Below are 17,298 nucleotides of genomic sequence, written 5' to 3'. Positions count from 1 at the left end.
TGCAACACCACAGTGCAGAGCCAGAACATTTCTCTTCATTGTAGGATCTTCTCCCGATGTGCTGTGACAATTAACTCTGCTGGCAAGTTGTAGGCTAGATCAGTCTTTACAAGATGGGACAGCCAAATGATTGCCAGGCCTCACAGAGCCTTGGGTTTCATTTTTGCCAAGCAAACTAGTTATTTTCAGGAAATACTGAAGTAAAAGTCAAGCAGAGCAGGTCCAATGATCCCAAGAGTCTTTTAATTTCTACAGTTAGTACCTGCCATAGTTCTACTTGGTGGAGAAGCTCCTGGTTGGACTGATGCACGTGAGCACTGTTCCCTTTGTTTGCATTGCCATCTGTTCCTGGAAGGAAGTGTGGGGAAAGGGACCCTGGACACACTGCTCCTGAAAAGTAATGATGAATTCACTGAATCAATATAGTGTACCATCAGGAGTGGTTTTCCAGGGATTGGATCTCCTATTAATTTCAGAACATTTCTAATTTATTTTGATACCACACAGTGCAACCGCATCAGTGGACAGAACATTCCACAATATTTACTGTCTTACATTCCTCTTTTGTTGAGCAGAGATAATTCTCAGGTATTTCCCACCAGTGAGGAAAACATCATGACTGTCGCTGTGAACCCAAAGGCTATTTTTGCAACACTTGTATGTCCATGTTCCCTCACACAGATGGAAGCTGAAATGACTTGTCATTTAAGCTGAATATCCTTAAAGCCAAGACTCTGCCGCTGCCAATGACCTGGCAACTGTTCTCAGCCTGGAGCTGCAGAAGAGAGGTGTGGGCAGGACCACAGTGCTCCTGCTGTTCTTGGCTGCTGAAACAGCTCTTGGGGCCTCTGAGACACTGCACAGGAACAGAGCAGCATGAGGAGTGTCTGACTGATGTCATGGTCCTGGGGAGACCCACAACATGGGAAGATTTGAGGGACATGTAAAACTGCTTCTGATTTTTCCACCACCTACCTCTTCCTCCACTGGTTCTTTTTGATCTAGTGTATAACAGATGGATGATTAGAGCTTTTTCTATGAGAAAGAAGTACAGCAGCATTTACAATATGTTTACAAAATACCATACAAAGACAAGGCTGAAGGCTGCAGTCAACAAAACACAATAGCACAAATTGCTTTTATGATCCTGTCATGAGAGAAACAGTATATTTTTATGTATGTTCTCTTCAGTGCTCCTCCATCCTATTGTTTTGAGATCAATGGTTTTGCATTGTCAAAAAAAATACTTAAGTTAAAACACAGAGCACACTGTAAATATGTTTTAAATTGACAATTTTATACTGCTTTTGGTATATAATAGAGAAATACCTGGATAAATATTTTCTGTTAGTAATCTAAAACAATATTACAATTTGGATAGATGATGATCTGGTAACAGATTTAGACAAATTTTCTCCACATGTTTGTAAATCTTTATTTCCTCAAATATGATAAAAAGGGCCTTTTGGAATGGTTCAGCCTTTTGCATTTGAAATCCTAGTTGATATCTCTCTTACAGTAACTTTCCTTATTTGCCCTGGCAGATGCTCCTTAAAATATATGATGTGTTTATTATTCTATTATTGAACATTACTATATTTCAGTTGCATTTTATTCTTGCATGGTTTTTTGTTTACCTATTATGTAGTGTGTCTGTTTTTAAAGAGAAACAAATAACTTACATGGTGCTACAAATGCTCAACACTTTGCAGGTATGGGTTTTTTTCCCTGAGAATGAGGAGAGAGCAACACAGGGAACATTTTGAAACATTAGTTTGACAAAAGAAAAGGAACTTAAAGAACAGGATGAAACACAGGGCAAAGGAGGGAGAAATTAATAACAGGCAACTTAGAAAAATGATCAGTTTGATAGATATGAGTGCAGTGCTGGGTTGTACATGGAATAGTTACAAATGCACCACACAGAGGAGTAGGACAAAAGAACAGAATGAATGGCAGTAGCAATAACCAAATATAAATCGTTCCATAATTATGATAAAATCATGAATCATAAAGTTCAGGCTTAAATCAGCCTTAATATTGTTCCACACTCTACCACCTTGTCTTCTCTCACCATTACAGTTGTTGTTGAAAGCCCTTTTCTCAGACATTGAGAAGGAATCATTATTTAAGATTGTTTTGGATACTGTCTGTGTGTATTGTGAGTGCAGGCTCTGCCAGAGGATTATTCTCCTTTGTGGCTGGGGAGTGGCAGGGTAATCACGCTGATGCAATACTGGAAAGTTCTACTCACCATGACACAAACTATCAGCACTACAGAGACAATAATTATTTGCACTTTTATATTATCTTTCATCCCAAATTATTACTGTGTTCTGTAACGTGTCAGCTTATTAATGAAGCCACAGAGAAGCAGAGAAGGACCAATATACACACACTGTACTGGGGAACAAGCAGAGCACCTGCCAGTAATTCCTGGGTGTGTTCTCTTGCTCCTGGATGACACTTCCTGCTGACACAGGTTCTGCTCAGCTGCCTCCAGGACACAGCATGTACAATATCGAGGGCAAAAGTAATTGTCAGTCCTTAACAAGAACAGAAAACTGTTTCAGGGGGAAAAGCTGTGATTGGAATTCAGTTCCTGGAAACCAGGGCTCGGACATGTAAAATTGTAAAGTCAACTTTACATGAAGCAAAGGTGTGTCACAAAGTGCCAGAGAGCAGAATAAGGTTTTCAGCATATTGCACTCTTCTCTCTTTTGATAATTTCTAATAAAATCAGCAACAACAACAACAAAAAAAACCCAACCCTCACCCAAAACCTCACCTAAGGAGAGATTTATTTTACTGGAGAAAAACTTTCTCCAGATGTTTTTTTCATCTTAAATTAGCTGAAATAATTGTATTTAAAAATTGTACTTAAGTCTTGATCCTAATTTGAGTTGGTGACAAAAGTCGGGTGTTTAATGATGTAGTATTAGGGACACAGTAGTTGGTAGAAAGGAATCTTAATACTAGACAGCACTAGGCATCCAAAATTCCTTCCTGGACTCTAGTTCCATCTGTGGTGTTTTCTGCCTTTGTGGCCTGTCACTCACTGAGCTCCTCTGCCCTCCCACTTTTAAATCAGGACAGGAGTACATATCCAAGCTGTTTGGGCAGTAGCTATCAACTAGCAGTAGCAACCAACAGTTGCCTGAGATTCCAAGTCTTCTGCTTAATGATTTTTGAATTCTTTAGTTGACGTCTCTTCGTCAAGCTAACAGAGCACAAATTTCTAATTAGGAAAGAGACACTATTGCTGTAGAGGAAATTTGGAGTATCATCACTGAAGCTCGGGGGATACTGTGACACAAAATTGATGTTAGAGAATATTCTAATCCACAAGTAATAGCCTGTAATTTCTAGATATTCCAGGCAGACATTTTTTGGCATGATTAGTTTCCTGAGTGTTGAAAAAAGCCTGTACTTGCATGTGATATGTACACTGTTCAAATATAGCAGTCAGTCTGCTCTAGAGGAACCAAAGCCAGCAATAAAAAAGGAACCACAACTTTTAAATGTCAGCATTTGCTGCATCAGAGAGTACAGATTAAAAGAGCATGAAAATAAAATCGTAGTATGTAAATCTTTACATTAATAATAAAGCATCATAAAACAAATGCATCCCATTCATGTGATACTCACATAGATGATTTAGATGGTGTAAGTATTCAACAGAAACAAGTGCTCTATTTTTTTTAGGTAGCTTCTGATAAATATCTCTTCTGTCAAGACTTTCAGTTATAAAACCCACATAAGGCTTTGCATTCACTGATGTCTACCCTCAGGTTCAGCAAGCAGTAACAGACAGTACTTAATACAGTGAGATCTGTTGTTGAAGGCAGTGGGAGTACATACAGTAATCCCTGTATATGGCTGTGAGCTTTTTGGAACAGAGACAACATTATATATTTATAAACAAGGACCTGAGACTTCTCTTTGTCACTTCAATTTTTTTATCACTGTAACTCCCTCAGCAGAAATATGGAAATAAGCCTTTTATAACTGTAGGCAGCATATCATGCCCTGAGGTGAGGCAGTGCTGAAGTACACAGATGTGTAAGCTGCAAGTTCCCCCCAACTTCTACCTATCTTGATATCAAGCATTTCACAGAAACGAGCCTTAAAATATCAAGAAAAATGATAAAGGTTCAACTATTACATAAGCCCATTTGGTATTACTTGTTTTACTGCCTTCAATTGTCCAGTCCTTTTTTACATGAATAAAGACTGAAGGCTACAAGCTTTGATCTGGCCCCTGCTTTGCTTAGAAAGATTTAGTATTTGTTTTGCTCCAGACTTGCACAAACGCTTATGGACTTCAGAAGAGCCAGGATCCAAAAAAAGGACCAAACCTTCTGTGGTCAGTTTGCCTGGGAAGAAATGGAGGGGTAAGAAGCCTATTTCCCTCTGCCACACTGCACAGCCGTGACACACATCCCAACTAACAGCTTCTCTAGGAGTAGAAAGCAAGGCAAAAACCAGAAAACTTCAAATAACACGTGAGATCAAAGCCAGAAATAAAAATCAGTAGTTCAGCATATAGCACGGTCAGCTATTGGAACAGAAATGTATATTTATTACAGAAATAAGACAATTGTCAAAAAGTGATGATATATTCTGGAATCTATTCCTCACCGGGACCACTTGTAGAAATTCTGAAGAACTTCTACAAGAACTTCTATGAGAGGAATAGATATCATAAATAAAACCAAAGTATCTTATTTTAGCATAAATAGAGTATACGAGTTGGATGAAAACTTACACATTTTTTCCCCAATGATTTTATGCTGATAAACTGCTAAATAACGATTTCTGTAAAGAGGACGACTTCCCAAAATATGATTTATTCCTCATTTCCTAAATATACAAATCACAAACTTGTTCTGTTTGTAAAACAATCAAGGCTAACGGTGACATAGCTCAGTCACCTTCTTTTAGTTTTACCAAGAGATGCAGTTGGGCGACTGATATTTCTGCTGATTTGTGGCAGCAGGGTATTCTGATTTAATGTTAGATCCCGCCTTTATTAAACTGATTAAAAATACCTGTGTTGTGCCTTTCTAATACTGCTGTGTGCAACACTGTGTTATAACCCAGCAGCTTCTGCAGGAGATGTCCCTGTTGTCCGTGGCATTCCATGTATCCAACTGTAACTTGCCAATGCTGTGTTGTTACATCCACAGTGTGTTGTGCTGGTAATTTTCTAAAATTTTGGAGAGAGAAGGTTCTAGGCTGGACATCATCACAAACCAGAAGAGCTAACTGAATGCTTCTGTCACCAGGGACAACAAGCTCTCTGAGGGGTGCCTGTGATTCCAGAGGGCCCTGGCAGGTCACTGCTGGGGAAGGAAGGCACGGTGGCAGCAGCTGGGCCACCACAGCTGATGACAAGTTTCCTTTCAGTCCTAAAAAACCCACTCACAAGAAGGAGTTTGTGTGAACCATCTGGGGTTTTTTTTGTTTCCTTTTTTTTTTTTGGACTCAACTTTCAGTCTGTTCAGTCTAAAATATGTGACTTTTCTCCCTTTTCAAGTTTCTATTATGGACTCAGTCTTTTGCAGTCATTTAATGTAATTTTTGCCTACATAGCAGTGGATGTAAAAGGCACCATAAAAAAGGAACTGTAAGCATAAATAACCCTAAACTTTGACTCATTTAAACACTCTATGTTCATAGTTCATCTGTGTCATTATTAGTTCTTACAGGGAGCTGTGGAGACCTGATCCCCAGCACAAGGATTGTTCTGTGTCACACCACAGAGCAAAGAGAGGTCCCTTCCCAAAAGGGGTCTCCCCCAGGCAGAGGGCACACAGATGGAGTTAAACAGGGGAATGCAATTCAATAATATTGGTCTGTGTGGTGGGCACATCAAGGGATTTTAATTCTTTTGGAAATATGGTCACTTAAGAGCCCTGAAGGAAAATAGAGGAATTTTTGAATAAACCTACAAGGAACTTCTTCTAAATATTAGGGATATACATTGAGAAAGTTTAAAAGGACATTTTGAAAATGTAACAAGTCAGTAATGTTGACTCACAACATTTTTTTCTTTGAATACCTGAGAAGAAATTTTAGTTAAAATGAACTAAAACATGAACAGACTAGAAAAGATAAGGATGTTCTGTGATGCAACAGAGTCAGGGTTAGGAAGCAAAAAGGGGGTGATGGCATTAAAGTGCTGAAAAAGGATCTCTACAGCCATCAGCCACAAACTGCATGTCGACAGTTTTGAACTTCTGCATGTTAAAGTAATCAGTGTTCTAGCTAAACTGAAAATGATTTTACCACCATGACAGAGCTGAAATCAAAAGAGGAAGTATGGGATGCCTTTGAGGTTTAGTTTCACTGTCAAAATAATTAGCTAATTTCCAAATCTTGACGTGACAAAATCTGGTGAATCTCTTCGATTGGTGTTCAACTGCATTATCTGTTACTTTCTTTGTTGGAAAGCTAAAGAGTGTTTTACCAATTTCACTATTTAATTAAATAAGTAGATCAAAATAAATAGTGATGCTAAATTGTTATTATAATCTAATTTAGTAATTATATTGCCCATTTTAGCGTGGAAACTAATTTACTTTTAATCAAGATTTGAAAATTGATACTGTGTCACATCTGCTTCAATGTGCAACAAGAGCCAGAACTAATGAGACTCTGGCAGAGCTCTACTGATATATGTAAATGTTAATCAGCTTCCTGATTTAACCTTTGTATATCACATTGCATTCCAATTTAATCATGGAAAGCTGCTAAATGTCCCGTTCTGGAATTATTCTTTCTCTATGCACCAGCTTGATTCTGTGGTAATACAATAGTATTTTATAAGGAGTTTAAATCAAGGTCTTGATTTTTATGTTTCATTTTAGTTATTGGAAGTTGATTGAATGAAAACTGTAAAAAGCAGTTATAGGGGGAAAAAAGGGCTATGTTAATAAATGGTATTGGTCATCTGTTCATCTTTTGGGGCATTTTTGCCTACTTGCAAAGTGCCATGATGGTAATTTATCTCAAAGACCTTCCTAGGAAACATTTGCAAAATGTTTTGTAAATCTTGTGTGTAACCCGGACTTGAACAGTGTATTTTAAATTCATTAAGTAACACAAGTATTGGCTTGAAAAGCATAGGAAGTATTTCCTTGTGACAGTAGCTGGCTCACAGAATTGATCACCTAGCTGTGTAAACAACAAAAATTACAAAAAAAAACCGGACCGAAACCCAGAAACCATTATCAACATTTCACACTGAAAAAGGGTAAGTTTAGATTAGATATTAAGAAAAAATTCTTCCCTGTGTGGTTGGGGAGGCCCTGGCACAGGTTGCCCAGAGAAGCTGTGGCTGCCCCATCCCTGGCAGTGTCCAAGGCCAGGTTGGACAGGGCTTGGAACAACCTGGGATACTGGAAGGTGTCCCTGCCCATGGCAGGGGGTGGAACCGGACCATCTTTAAGGTCCCTTCCCACCCAAACCATTCTATGACATCGATAGCCCGTGCAGGTGTCACTGAGCAGGCTGGAGCAGCACCTGGATGGATCATGCTCTCAGGGAATGGCTCAACGGGAAATGGTTTTAATAAAGGTAATCCAGGGGAGGGACATTAGGTTGGATATTAGGAAACGGTTCTTTCCCCGGAGGGTGGTTGGGCACTGGTACAGCCTCCCCAGGGCAGTGGTCACAGCACCAAACCTGACAGAGCTCAAGGAGCGTGTGGACAACGCTCTCAGGCACACGGTGGAATTCTTGGGGTGCTCTGTTGCAATCGATGATCCTTGTAGTAATTCCGCGAATTTTCCATGTGCTCCCAGCACGGCTCCAACACCGGAAGGCAGAACCTCGGCGAGGAGCGCGGCGGTGGAACACGAGGGCGAGACGTGAGGGCATTGGAACACGTGGGCGGTGGAACATACGGGCGGCAGGATGTGGGGGGGCCAGTGGAACAGGAGGGCGGTTTAACGCGAGGGCGGGCGGCGGAACGCGAGGGCGGTTTCCCACGAGGGCGGGTGGCGGAACACAAGCGCTGCCGCCCCCGCCCCGTCCCGCTCCGCTCCAACGGTCCCCGCGCCCGCCCTCAGCGCGGCCCCGCCCCGCGCGCTCCCCGCGCACGCGCGGCGGGCAGAGGCGGGCGCTGCCGCAGCCCGTGGCCGGCCGGCCGTGCGCACGCGCGGCGGGAGGCGGCGGCGGGGCCCGGGCGCGGGCCCGGCGGGCGGGGCGGGTTTATGGCGGCGGCTCTGTCCGCCCTCGCTGCCAGGCTCTCCCAGTCGGCCGCCGCCCGCTTCTGCAAGGGGCTCACCAGGACCCTCCTCATCTTCTTCGACCTGGCCTGGAAGCTCCGCATCAACTTCCCCTACCTCTACATCGTCGCGTCCATGATGCTCAACGTGCGGCTGCAGGTGGGCGGGGGCGGCGGGGCCGGGCCGGGGGGTGTCCGGGGGTCACGGCCGGGCCGGGGCCGCTGCGGCTCCCCCGGTGACAGCGGGAGGGGGCGGGTCCCGCCGTGCCCGCCCTGGGGCTGTTGCCCTGCCCGGTGTCCCCCGGGAATGTCGCTTGGATGCAGCCCCTGGAGGAGACTCGCCCTTGCCCGTGGCCAGGTGCGAGTGCCCCGCTGTGCTGCTCGCTCTCCCCGTTCTCAAGTTTATTCGTGTTCCTGAGCCATAGTTAACTCAAAGACAAGCAATAAATTGTGAATATGTGCGCATTTTAAAGGAGCAAAGAAAACAATTTCCTTCATCGGTTTGTTGGGTTGTTGTTTGGTTTGGTGGTGTTTTGTTTTTTTTTTTTAAATCAGGACAGTTGCAGCAGGGAAAATGCAGAGAGAGTTTTAAATACCAGTGTCTTTATATAAAAAAACCAGTTAATATTTAATTTGCATCTCCCCTGTTTCTGCAAAACGTTGAACTCCCTAAACCAGCTTTGACCTGTTGTAGGGTTTAAGTTTTGTTGTTTTTATGATGAAATGAAAGCTTTACTTTAGGCTTAGCTGGCAACAGAAGCAGGTGGTGGACTGTCACAACATCTGTTCTAGCCAAGGCTTGGGCACTTTCTCCTCGTAAACAGCTGTAATGAAAGTTTTGACATCTGGCCAGTGGCTGAGTGCTCAGAGACAAGTCTGATTGCAGTTTGTGACTTGTAAAAGTTAAGCTAAAATGGGAAGAGGCCAAAATGTGACATCTCTTATTTTTGTTTTTGGGATTCATCCTACAGCTCTGAACCTTGAAAATGAGCCACGTGGCCAGGAGTTGTACCTGCAGCTTAGTAACCTTGGTAGCTGAAAAAACGTGCCTTTGCTTGTTATCAGTGTTGGCACATAATAGTTCTCTTGGAACAACATCAGCCTGTCCTTTGACTGCACTACAGCTGATCCCGCTGGTGCAGCCAGTCTGACCAGTTCCCTTGGGAAGCTGTGCATGGTCCAGTGTTACTTCCAGTGTTGTGGGTCTGATTTCAGCTTGCACTTGTGTTTACAGGAGGATTACTTTACTGTTTACCTTCAATGTTAAGTTTCTAATCTGTCCCAGCCTGTGTTTCTGTTGGATAAGGGAAATGGTGCTGTTACACAGCGAATCTCTCGCTGCTCGTTTGCTGACTCACTTTCACGTCTGTCACCAAAAGAGAGTTTGCAGCAGATTAAACTGAAACTACAGAAGAAAGCTGGTTTTTGGGTATGCTTCCTGCCCCTCTGGATGCGTTCAAGCAGCCTGTAGGGAGACTTGTTTGTTTGGACAACTGTTACTTTTTGTAACTGGGTTATTCTTTTTTTTTCTGTTAAAGATTTTTAATTTTTTTTGGTCTGTATATGGGGCACCAAGAAACTGTGATATCAGTGTAATAACTTCCTGCATTCTTTCTCTTTAGGTCCATATTGAGATCCACTGACTGGTGACTTGGTGTGCTGCTTGCACTGTATGCTGTCTGTCACACTCCTCTTCCAATCCAGCCTGTTGTGAAGCAGCAGAGCTGTGCTCATGTGCTCCAGGACTATGAAGAAAGAAGATTTAACCCAGAACCCAGTATGTGACGATGACCCAGCTCATCCCAAGGCAGCAGCTCACCTGACACACGTGCATTCCGTGTTGGACAGTTCTCAATATCTGAGCAGCAGTTTACAAGAATTATTTAACACGAGGAATTGTTCTCTCTTCAGTACTATACCTCTGCCTTCTGTTGGCAAGGAAATGCCTCTGAGTTTCAGTGAATCAGCAGGGATGAACTCCAGTGCAGCTGCTCCTTGGAAGGATTCATTTCATCTGCATTTTTCTTCTGGCAAAGACAGTCCTGATCTGGTTTCTCACTGCATTGATGGTATTTCAGTAACGGGCTGGCTGGAGAAAGCTTGTAGCCTTTCTGGAGACTTCAGCTCCTGCTGTCCAGGAGACAACTCTGTATGTTTTGCACAATTCTGGCTGGGACATTTGCAGTGTAATAAAAACCTGCAGTTTCTGGGATTAGAAACGAGCAGCAGCAAAGAGAATGAAGTGCAGTTTGCATTTTTGAAAGTGTTGGAGCTTGGTGGACTTCCTGATCCCTGCTGTATTCCAGCTGCCTCCCTGAACGACTCGTATGCTATGGGACTCCTAAACAACCAAAAACCGTGGTTCTTTCTTTGTTACTTAAACCTTGTGTCTTCAGAGCAAACACATGGATACGAGCAAATGCTTTTGAATATACAACATGTGGCTAATGATTTTCCCATCATACAGCTGGTCATTTCTGTGCTAGCTTTTGCACTAGCGGGTCTCTGGTGTGCAGTAGTCAGGGTAAAGTACTGGGATTTTAGTAACTACTATTTTTAATATTAACAGAAATTTAACTAAATAACAGAGAAAAGGTCACAGTTCAGGTTTTAGTGAGAAGTAGACAGCTAAAGTAAAAATTATACTTGTGTAATTGCTAGTAAAACTGGCTGTTGAAAGAATAGGGACTTCTTTTTTGTAAGAAATATCTGCATCTGTGTGGAAAGAACTTCATAATTTCCAGACTCTTTGGGACTTTGCAGGCCTGTTGTTAACACTAAACTAGAACCCAGTTTGATTAGCACAGATCCTTTGTTTTCTTTAGGGTTTGTATTAGTGCAGTGGTTTAGCTACTACTATTTACAGCCATTTCCAGAGAAACTGTTTTTGTAGAATTGAATTCTTGCTCTGAATCCTACAGTGACTAATACATCAGTCCTTAAAACACTTTGAACTGGAAAGCTGTTGGGAGGGTGGTCTTCAATACAGCATAATTCTCAGCAGTGTTCATTTCCAAGGGTGGTACTGCTCTAATTTAACAATATCTCATGAGCTGTATTGTGCTACAATAGACACTATAAACAATTTTCTAAAAGAATGTTTTATTTCCTTGAGAAAGTGATTGCACAGTAATAATTTCTGGGCCTGTTGACTTTGGCTTTGGGACAGGCTTCTGATAATGGGGTTTGGCAAAGTGTGGGGCAGGAATGTTGGAATCCATAGAACTGCTTGTGAATAAGAATTTTGAGGAATAGGCTCCTGTTGACACCCCGATGGAGGAACTCATTGTGCAGCAGGTCAAAGTTTGAACTCAGCGTCCAAAATTCTCAAGAAGGGATTGCTGCAGGCGGGCTTAGTGTGCTCTGGAGGCTCACCTACAGAGGGAGGTACTGATAGGGTGGGAGTTAGGATGCATTTTCAGCTTCCCCTTCACTGAGTTAAAAGTGAGGACTTAATGTGGAGTAAAGCCACGCCAGTGATTCCCACACCAGGAATCCTTTTTGCCAGCTGTCTTGCTTCATTTGGAAAGGGAGTAAGTGATGCTGCATTTAATTTGAACTGAATTTACCTGGAAAGCCAGTAGAATTTCCCATGTGGTGATTACTGGGGTGTTAGCACACTTGTGTGGAGATGAGATGATGCTTATCAGCGTTACAGGGAGAAACGTTGGAATTTTTTAATCTCATTTGAGTGCTGAAATAAGATATATTACTTTTTATGTTAAATGATATGCTGTGTTTTTATTATCCCCATTGGCTGACTGTTTCTTCTGGATGCTAGAAGATATGAAAAGCCATTTTACTTTAACTTAGAAAATCACTTTTTCCCTGGTGTGTATTTTAATGATTGTTTAACTTCTAGACTTTTGACCTGTCAGGAGGTGACTGAAAACCTTAAAATAATGTTGTATTATATATCATAAGTAACTATTTTGACAGCAGCAGTTCCCACTTCATCAAGCCGTTCACTCTCATCTCCACTGCTGCAATTTATCAGCCTTGCAGTGGTATTAACATGTTAACACGTGGTTTTGTGGTGGGATTAACATGATTCCCAAAGTGATGTGGATCTTAAACCCCAAACCACCAGAAACAAAGACACTTCTCCAGAAGTCTGTGGCTTCTTTGAGTTATGGTGTTAAGTTGCTGTCTACCTACATTTTGACCAGAAAACCTCCCTTGGCAGAGCTGAGGGCAGAGGAATGAAGGTGGGGAGGGGCTGGGCCCTGTTTAAGCTGCCTTGATTGCTAAAGACAATGTTGTGCAACTCCAGATTCATCTCTCTAACCAGCTCCATAGGTACATACCCTTTGCCTGTATGGTGAGCCTTTTCTTGTTAAGCTGAGCATAAACACAGCCCTGCACCCAAACCTCGAGTGCTTGAACCTCCTGTGCAAAGGATCAGTTGGCACAGTTGTACCTGCAGTTGTTACTTGAGACTTTGTTTGTTCAGCTGAATGGTTTGGCCTGGAAGCTTCTCTGCTCTGTGTCAACTGGGAACTACTTTTTTTGGGAATCACAGTTATATGCAAGAAATTGTAGGTGATACTGTAGGCTAACAGGCAAGAGGAGTAGCTAAAGGCATAAAAGCATTAATCCAGTTTTTAATGCACCTGTTCTTCATGGTGATTTTAAAGGGGGCAAAAATGAAATATGAGAGACACGGCCAGTAAATTAGAATTTAAATGAGTGTACAGCAGCTGCCAAGGGTTTTCTCTTTATTGATGACAAGCCTATGCAGGAGGGGAATTCAGAATGTTGAACTGGGTTACACATCACAGTCCAGCTAATACAGTCCTATTTTAAGCAAAGTCCTCTTTGAGTGTGTGGCCTTTAATCAGTTATTACAGGATCACTTTAACTCCAATACAGCTAAGGGAAATGATGGATTTTTGTTGTGTATTATATGTATATTGAACGTAAGATATAAAGAATACGTCTTAAATGAGTGGATTGAATCCATTTTAAGATAGTTTATGTACCTTGCCTTGGATTTTACTGCTTAAAACCTAAAAGGTAACTTTAACTTGAACATTCCTTCTGAAATTCAAATAAAGGATAGTTTGGTATGTTGAAATCTCATGTAATATACTGCACTTTAAGCCTGGGGAGGCCATGGAGTGAAAGCGCTGTTCTTGCACTAACAGAACTGTCTGCCTGATGGTGACAATGTTTAAATGGCTTTTCCTGTCTGGAGGGAGAACAGGGAACCTGAGGGATGGCATCCATCCTTTGAAACTAGAGATACATCCAACACTATGTGGTTGAGGCCACTGTTCTCTTCCTACAGATGTTCTGATATTAACTCATCTCAAGAGATGGAAGGTGTCTGGGCTAAGAACCAGTTTGTGTGGAGCTTCATGGCTTCAGTAAGATGTGGAAAGCTTTTCTGAGCTAATGTGCTGTCAGGGCTGAGACTGTCCTGGATGATTGTTACAGTACAGAAACATAACATTCTTAGTGGGGGTAAAGGACCTTTATACTGAACCGGGAGTTGCCTTCGTATTTCTGTATTTCCCTCTCATCTTGCTCTGGAAAGAGTTATTTCTAAGCAAAATATCAGGGTTCTGCTAAACAACTTGTGCTCCAGGTCCTTCCTGCATTACATAGCAAAGAGTTCTATTTCTGCCATTAGAAAACAAATTAAGTAAGAAAATACTCAATATTTAGAGAACTGCCTAGTAGTCACACTTGAGTGAAAATTTACTATATGGTGTACTGCTTTGAAAAGAAAATATACTTTTAAATGTGTGTGCACGGAGCTCTGCATGTAGATAAAAAGTGTTTTACCACAGTGAGATGCTGGAATGCTTCTGCAAATGCTTGTTTCCTTTCTGACATTTCAGTGCAAACTGCAGTAGGGATGGTGGTGTGTTCTCAGTGTGATATGAGCTGGTGCAATCCTGGCAATCCTGTGTGTGCATCACCCTGCACCAGGAGACAGTTTTATCTGTAGACATTTTTTAGCTGTTTGCTCTTTCAGTGTTGGGTTTGCTTTTGTTGTTTGGGGTTTTTATTTTTGGTTGTTTGGGGGTTTTTTATTATTTTTAGGACTGTAAAGACTGCACTTTCTGAAACTTCGCCAAAGTTTGCTTCCTTTCTCCTTTTCTCCTCCCGTGTCCTTTCTTACAGGTATACACATGTAATTTTTGGAAGAAGCAAGCCTGTACACACTCTCCTAATGTATAATCTTTCTGTCAAGTTGTTCCTTTTGTTTTTATGGTTTAGTCTTACATATATTTCCCTCCCTATAATTTCTCAGCCTAAGCACATGCTGATATTTTATTCCACTTCAGAAACACTGCCCTGTAATTAATTATGCATAACAAATTGTCAGAAACCATGCAGAGATGTAAGAGCACATAGTCTGTCATTAAGGTGCATGACAAGAGATATATCTGGCAGAGCAATAGGTAGCCAATATGACATATTTCTGCTTTTTTCCCCTTCAAAACAGCTGATTTAATTAAAATCCAATACTTAATTTGAATTTGTGGTACCTCTGTCAGCTGAGAATTGCAGCTAGAATTTGGGGCTTATGAAATATATTAAGGTCAGAACTTAAACTGTAACTTTTCAAAAAATTAAGGTTACATTCCTGTGAATATTTTAAAACCATTTTTTTTCTGAGTGCACAGAATGTCTTCTGACACTTGTTTCTGTGATGCATCATCAATAAATGGGGGGAAAAATCCTCTCTAGACTACAGAGCCTCTAATCCTCAAGGAAGAGCTGCATTCATTTAAAATAAATGAAATGTTGCCTAGGAAAATACTGATATTTATGATCAATTCACATACTTAAATACAATGTCATAGATATCAAGCTGCTGACAGTGTGAAAACTAGAATAATACAGAAGTGCTGGAATAATGCTGTCCTTTACCAGCCTGCACTAAGCAAATCCTATTGGTGTGTACTTTGGAATTAATCTCAATTTTCTTAGTCTTTTGGGAATTGGTGATACAAGATTCAGACCAAGATGGTTATTTCATTGTTAATGACGAAATAAATTTAAAAGCTAAAACATTCTAAAAATGACCAGAGGGACTTCCAGAAAGAAACCCTGCCTTGAAAAGATCCCCTTTATTTTTTAATATATTTGTAATCTGTTTTGCACATTTCTTCCCTCTTCATGGGAGATGTGTATAAACCTGATAGCAAAAATGGTCAAAACTCAAACTTGCAAAGGTATCAGTGTTTAATTTTCTCTTTGTAGTCAGTTTTAGCTACTATCAAGCAGAATAGCAAGATGTAATGTAAGCTTTTGTGCTTAAAAGTAGGGACATCTGATGCTTAGTGCCTGATTCATAACTTGGAGTGTTCCATGAACTTTCTTGAAAAAGGGTTCTGCTACCTGCTGGTGACTAACACTTATTTTAAATGCTGACACTTCCTATTTTCTGTAAACTGTGATGTTATCCCTGCAGAACAATTTTAGTCTCTGGCCTTGCACTTTGGCCCTTTTTATTTTATCGCAGTGTGGGAGGTGGAGAAGGCTGGCACAGACCATTCTTGTTTGTTCCAGAGAAAGATGTTTACAACTTTGTATGTATTTTAGAAGCTTATCGTGACACTTTTAACTTGTGAGAGGAGTTTCCATAGCAAACTTGAAACCTGTTGTCCTGAAGGGGTGACTGCAGACTTGTGAGTAGCACGGAGTGAGTGCTGTGTGAGCTGCCAGGAGCTGCTGCCTGCGCTGCTGCTCACTCGCGCCACAGGAGGGAGTTCCACATCAGTCTTTTCAGTATTTTCAGTTACAGCGTTGGTTTTTCTTAGCACAGCACATTTCAGTTTGACTTGTCTTATGGATTGTCACTGCAAATAGGTTCATGTACAAAATCAATACCCAGTGGTCATGTATTGTAACTGTTTACAGCTGAACTCTCTGTACCAATGGATGGGTTTTGTCAAGCTATTTAAAAACAGAAATAAAGATCTTTTTTTAAAATGATTTTTTGTCTGTGCTCAACAAGAGAGAGTTTTGGTGCTTCTTGTTCCAGTTTTTCACTGTATAAATTGTACAGATGTGCTTAGGGAGACTGTGTTTCTGACAATATAAAGTCAGTGAGGGGCTTTTTCAGAGAGACAGTTTGGGAGATGTGTGTTTACAGAAAACAAAAAACCCTCTGTGAGAATAAAAGGGCTCAATGCCTTATGCTTGGCCTTGGAAATTTGGTATTTGAGCCCTAGGTGAGCTTAATGATGTTAGCCACCAGTATTCATTTATAGTCATTCTTTTTACACACTTTTTTTTTTTTTTTAGTGACACACCTTAACACAGTTATTTCAATATAATTCCAATTTCAATATAATTTCCTAACTAACTAGATCCAATCTTGCAGCAGTTTTATTTTAGAGGGGGAAAGCAAACCATGCAAAATATGTAAAACAGCCATAGAAACTCTCCTGCATCATCCAGGATGATGCTGCTGGATGCTTCTCTGCACGGTTAGAACCACCTCAGTATTAACAGATATGTCTGAGCTCTTGTTTCTGCTGAATAAAATATTCACATTAAAGGAGTGGAATAAACATGTATCCTCTGCTTAAATGTTGAGCATTAAAAAACAAAACAGAAACCCCTCACCCTTCAGAGGTCTCTTTTCTGAAAATTGCAATCAAGTGACCTTTAGATTCTACACTTAGAAGACTTAACTTAGTTTCTGTTTGATCTCAGAGTCCCTTGATGCCAGAAGTGGTATGTTTTGAGGGAGTATGTTATTGCTATGTGCTGTTTTCTGAAAAGAAATAGCATTGACAACTGTGAAGAAAAGGCTGATACTCTTGAGTACAAAATTAACGTGTACTGCTCTTCATAGTGGCGAATGCTGAGAGCACACTGTCCCTCAAAACATGCATTTAAACAAAAAAAGAAGGGAGGGAGAAAAATGAATGTCATAATCTAATAATATCTGTAAAGTTCTGGCATGTGGTTAGACCTCCACGGTCAAGAAAGTGCTATCAGTGCTCCCTGCACTTCTCTGTGGGTTCCTCATCGCTTCTGGAATTTCTGTGGAGATACTGAAGCAGTAGATTGTAACCTCTAGGGCTGCCCACAATGTC

The 17,298-nt window shown here is 41.2% G+C and overlaps 1 protein-coding gene across 1 annotated transcript; it reads left to right on the top strand.

Annotated features, from left to right (window-relative positions):
* Positions 1–8,189: 8,189 nt before the first annotated feature.
* On the top strand, positions 8,190–16,186 carry LOC108496663 (small integral membrane protein 10-like protein 2A). Its single transcript, XM_017813582.1, has 2 exons — positions 8,190–8,393; positions 9,856–16,186. The coding sequence occupies exons 1-2, from the start codon at positions 8,220–8,222 to the stop codon at positions 9,874–9,876; spliced, it is 195 nt and encodes a 64-aa protein (XP_017669071.1). The 5' UTR covers positions 8,190–8,219; the 3' UTR covers positions 9,877–16,186.
* Positions 16,187–17,298: the final 1,112 nt, after the last annotated feature.

This window comes from Lepidothrix coronata, unplaced genomic scaffold (assembly GCF_001604755.1).
Source record: "Lepidothrix coronata isolate B3197 unplaced genomic scaffold, Lepidothrix_coronata-1.0 Scaffold41, whole genome shotgun sequence".
NCBI lineage: Eukaryota > Metazoa > Chordata > Aves > Passeriformes > Pipridae > Lepidothrix > Lepidothrix coronata.
This window is presented reverse-complemented; position numbering and strand designations above follow the sequence as displayed.

Bases quoted from the DNA above. Each gene is read 5' to 3' on its own strand.
- LOC108496663 (XM_017813582.1), top strand. From the start codon at position 8,220: ATGGCGGCGGCTCTGTCCGCCCTCGCTGCCAGGCTCTCCCAGTCGGCC. The intron at 8,394-9,855 runs GTGGGCGGGGGC...CTTTCTCTTTAG, and splicing joins TGCTCAACGTGCGGCTGCAG to GTCCATATTGAGATCCACTG.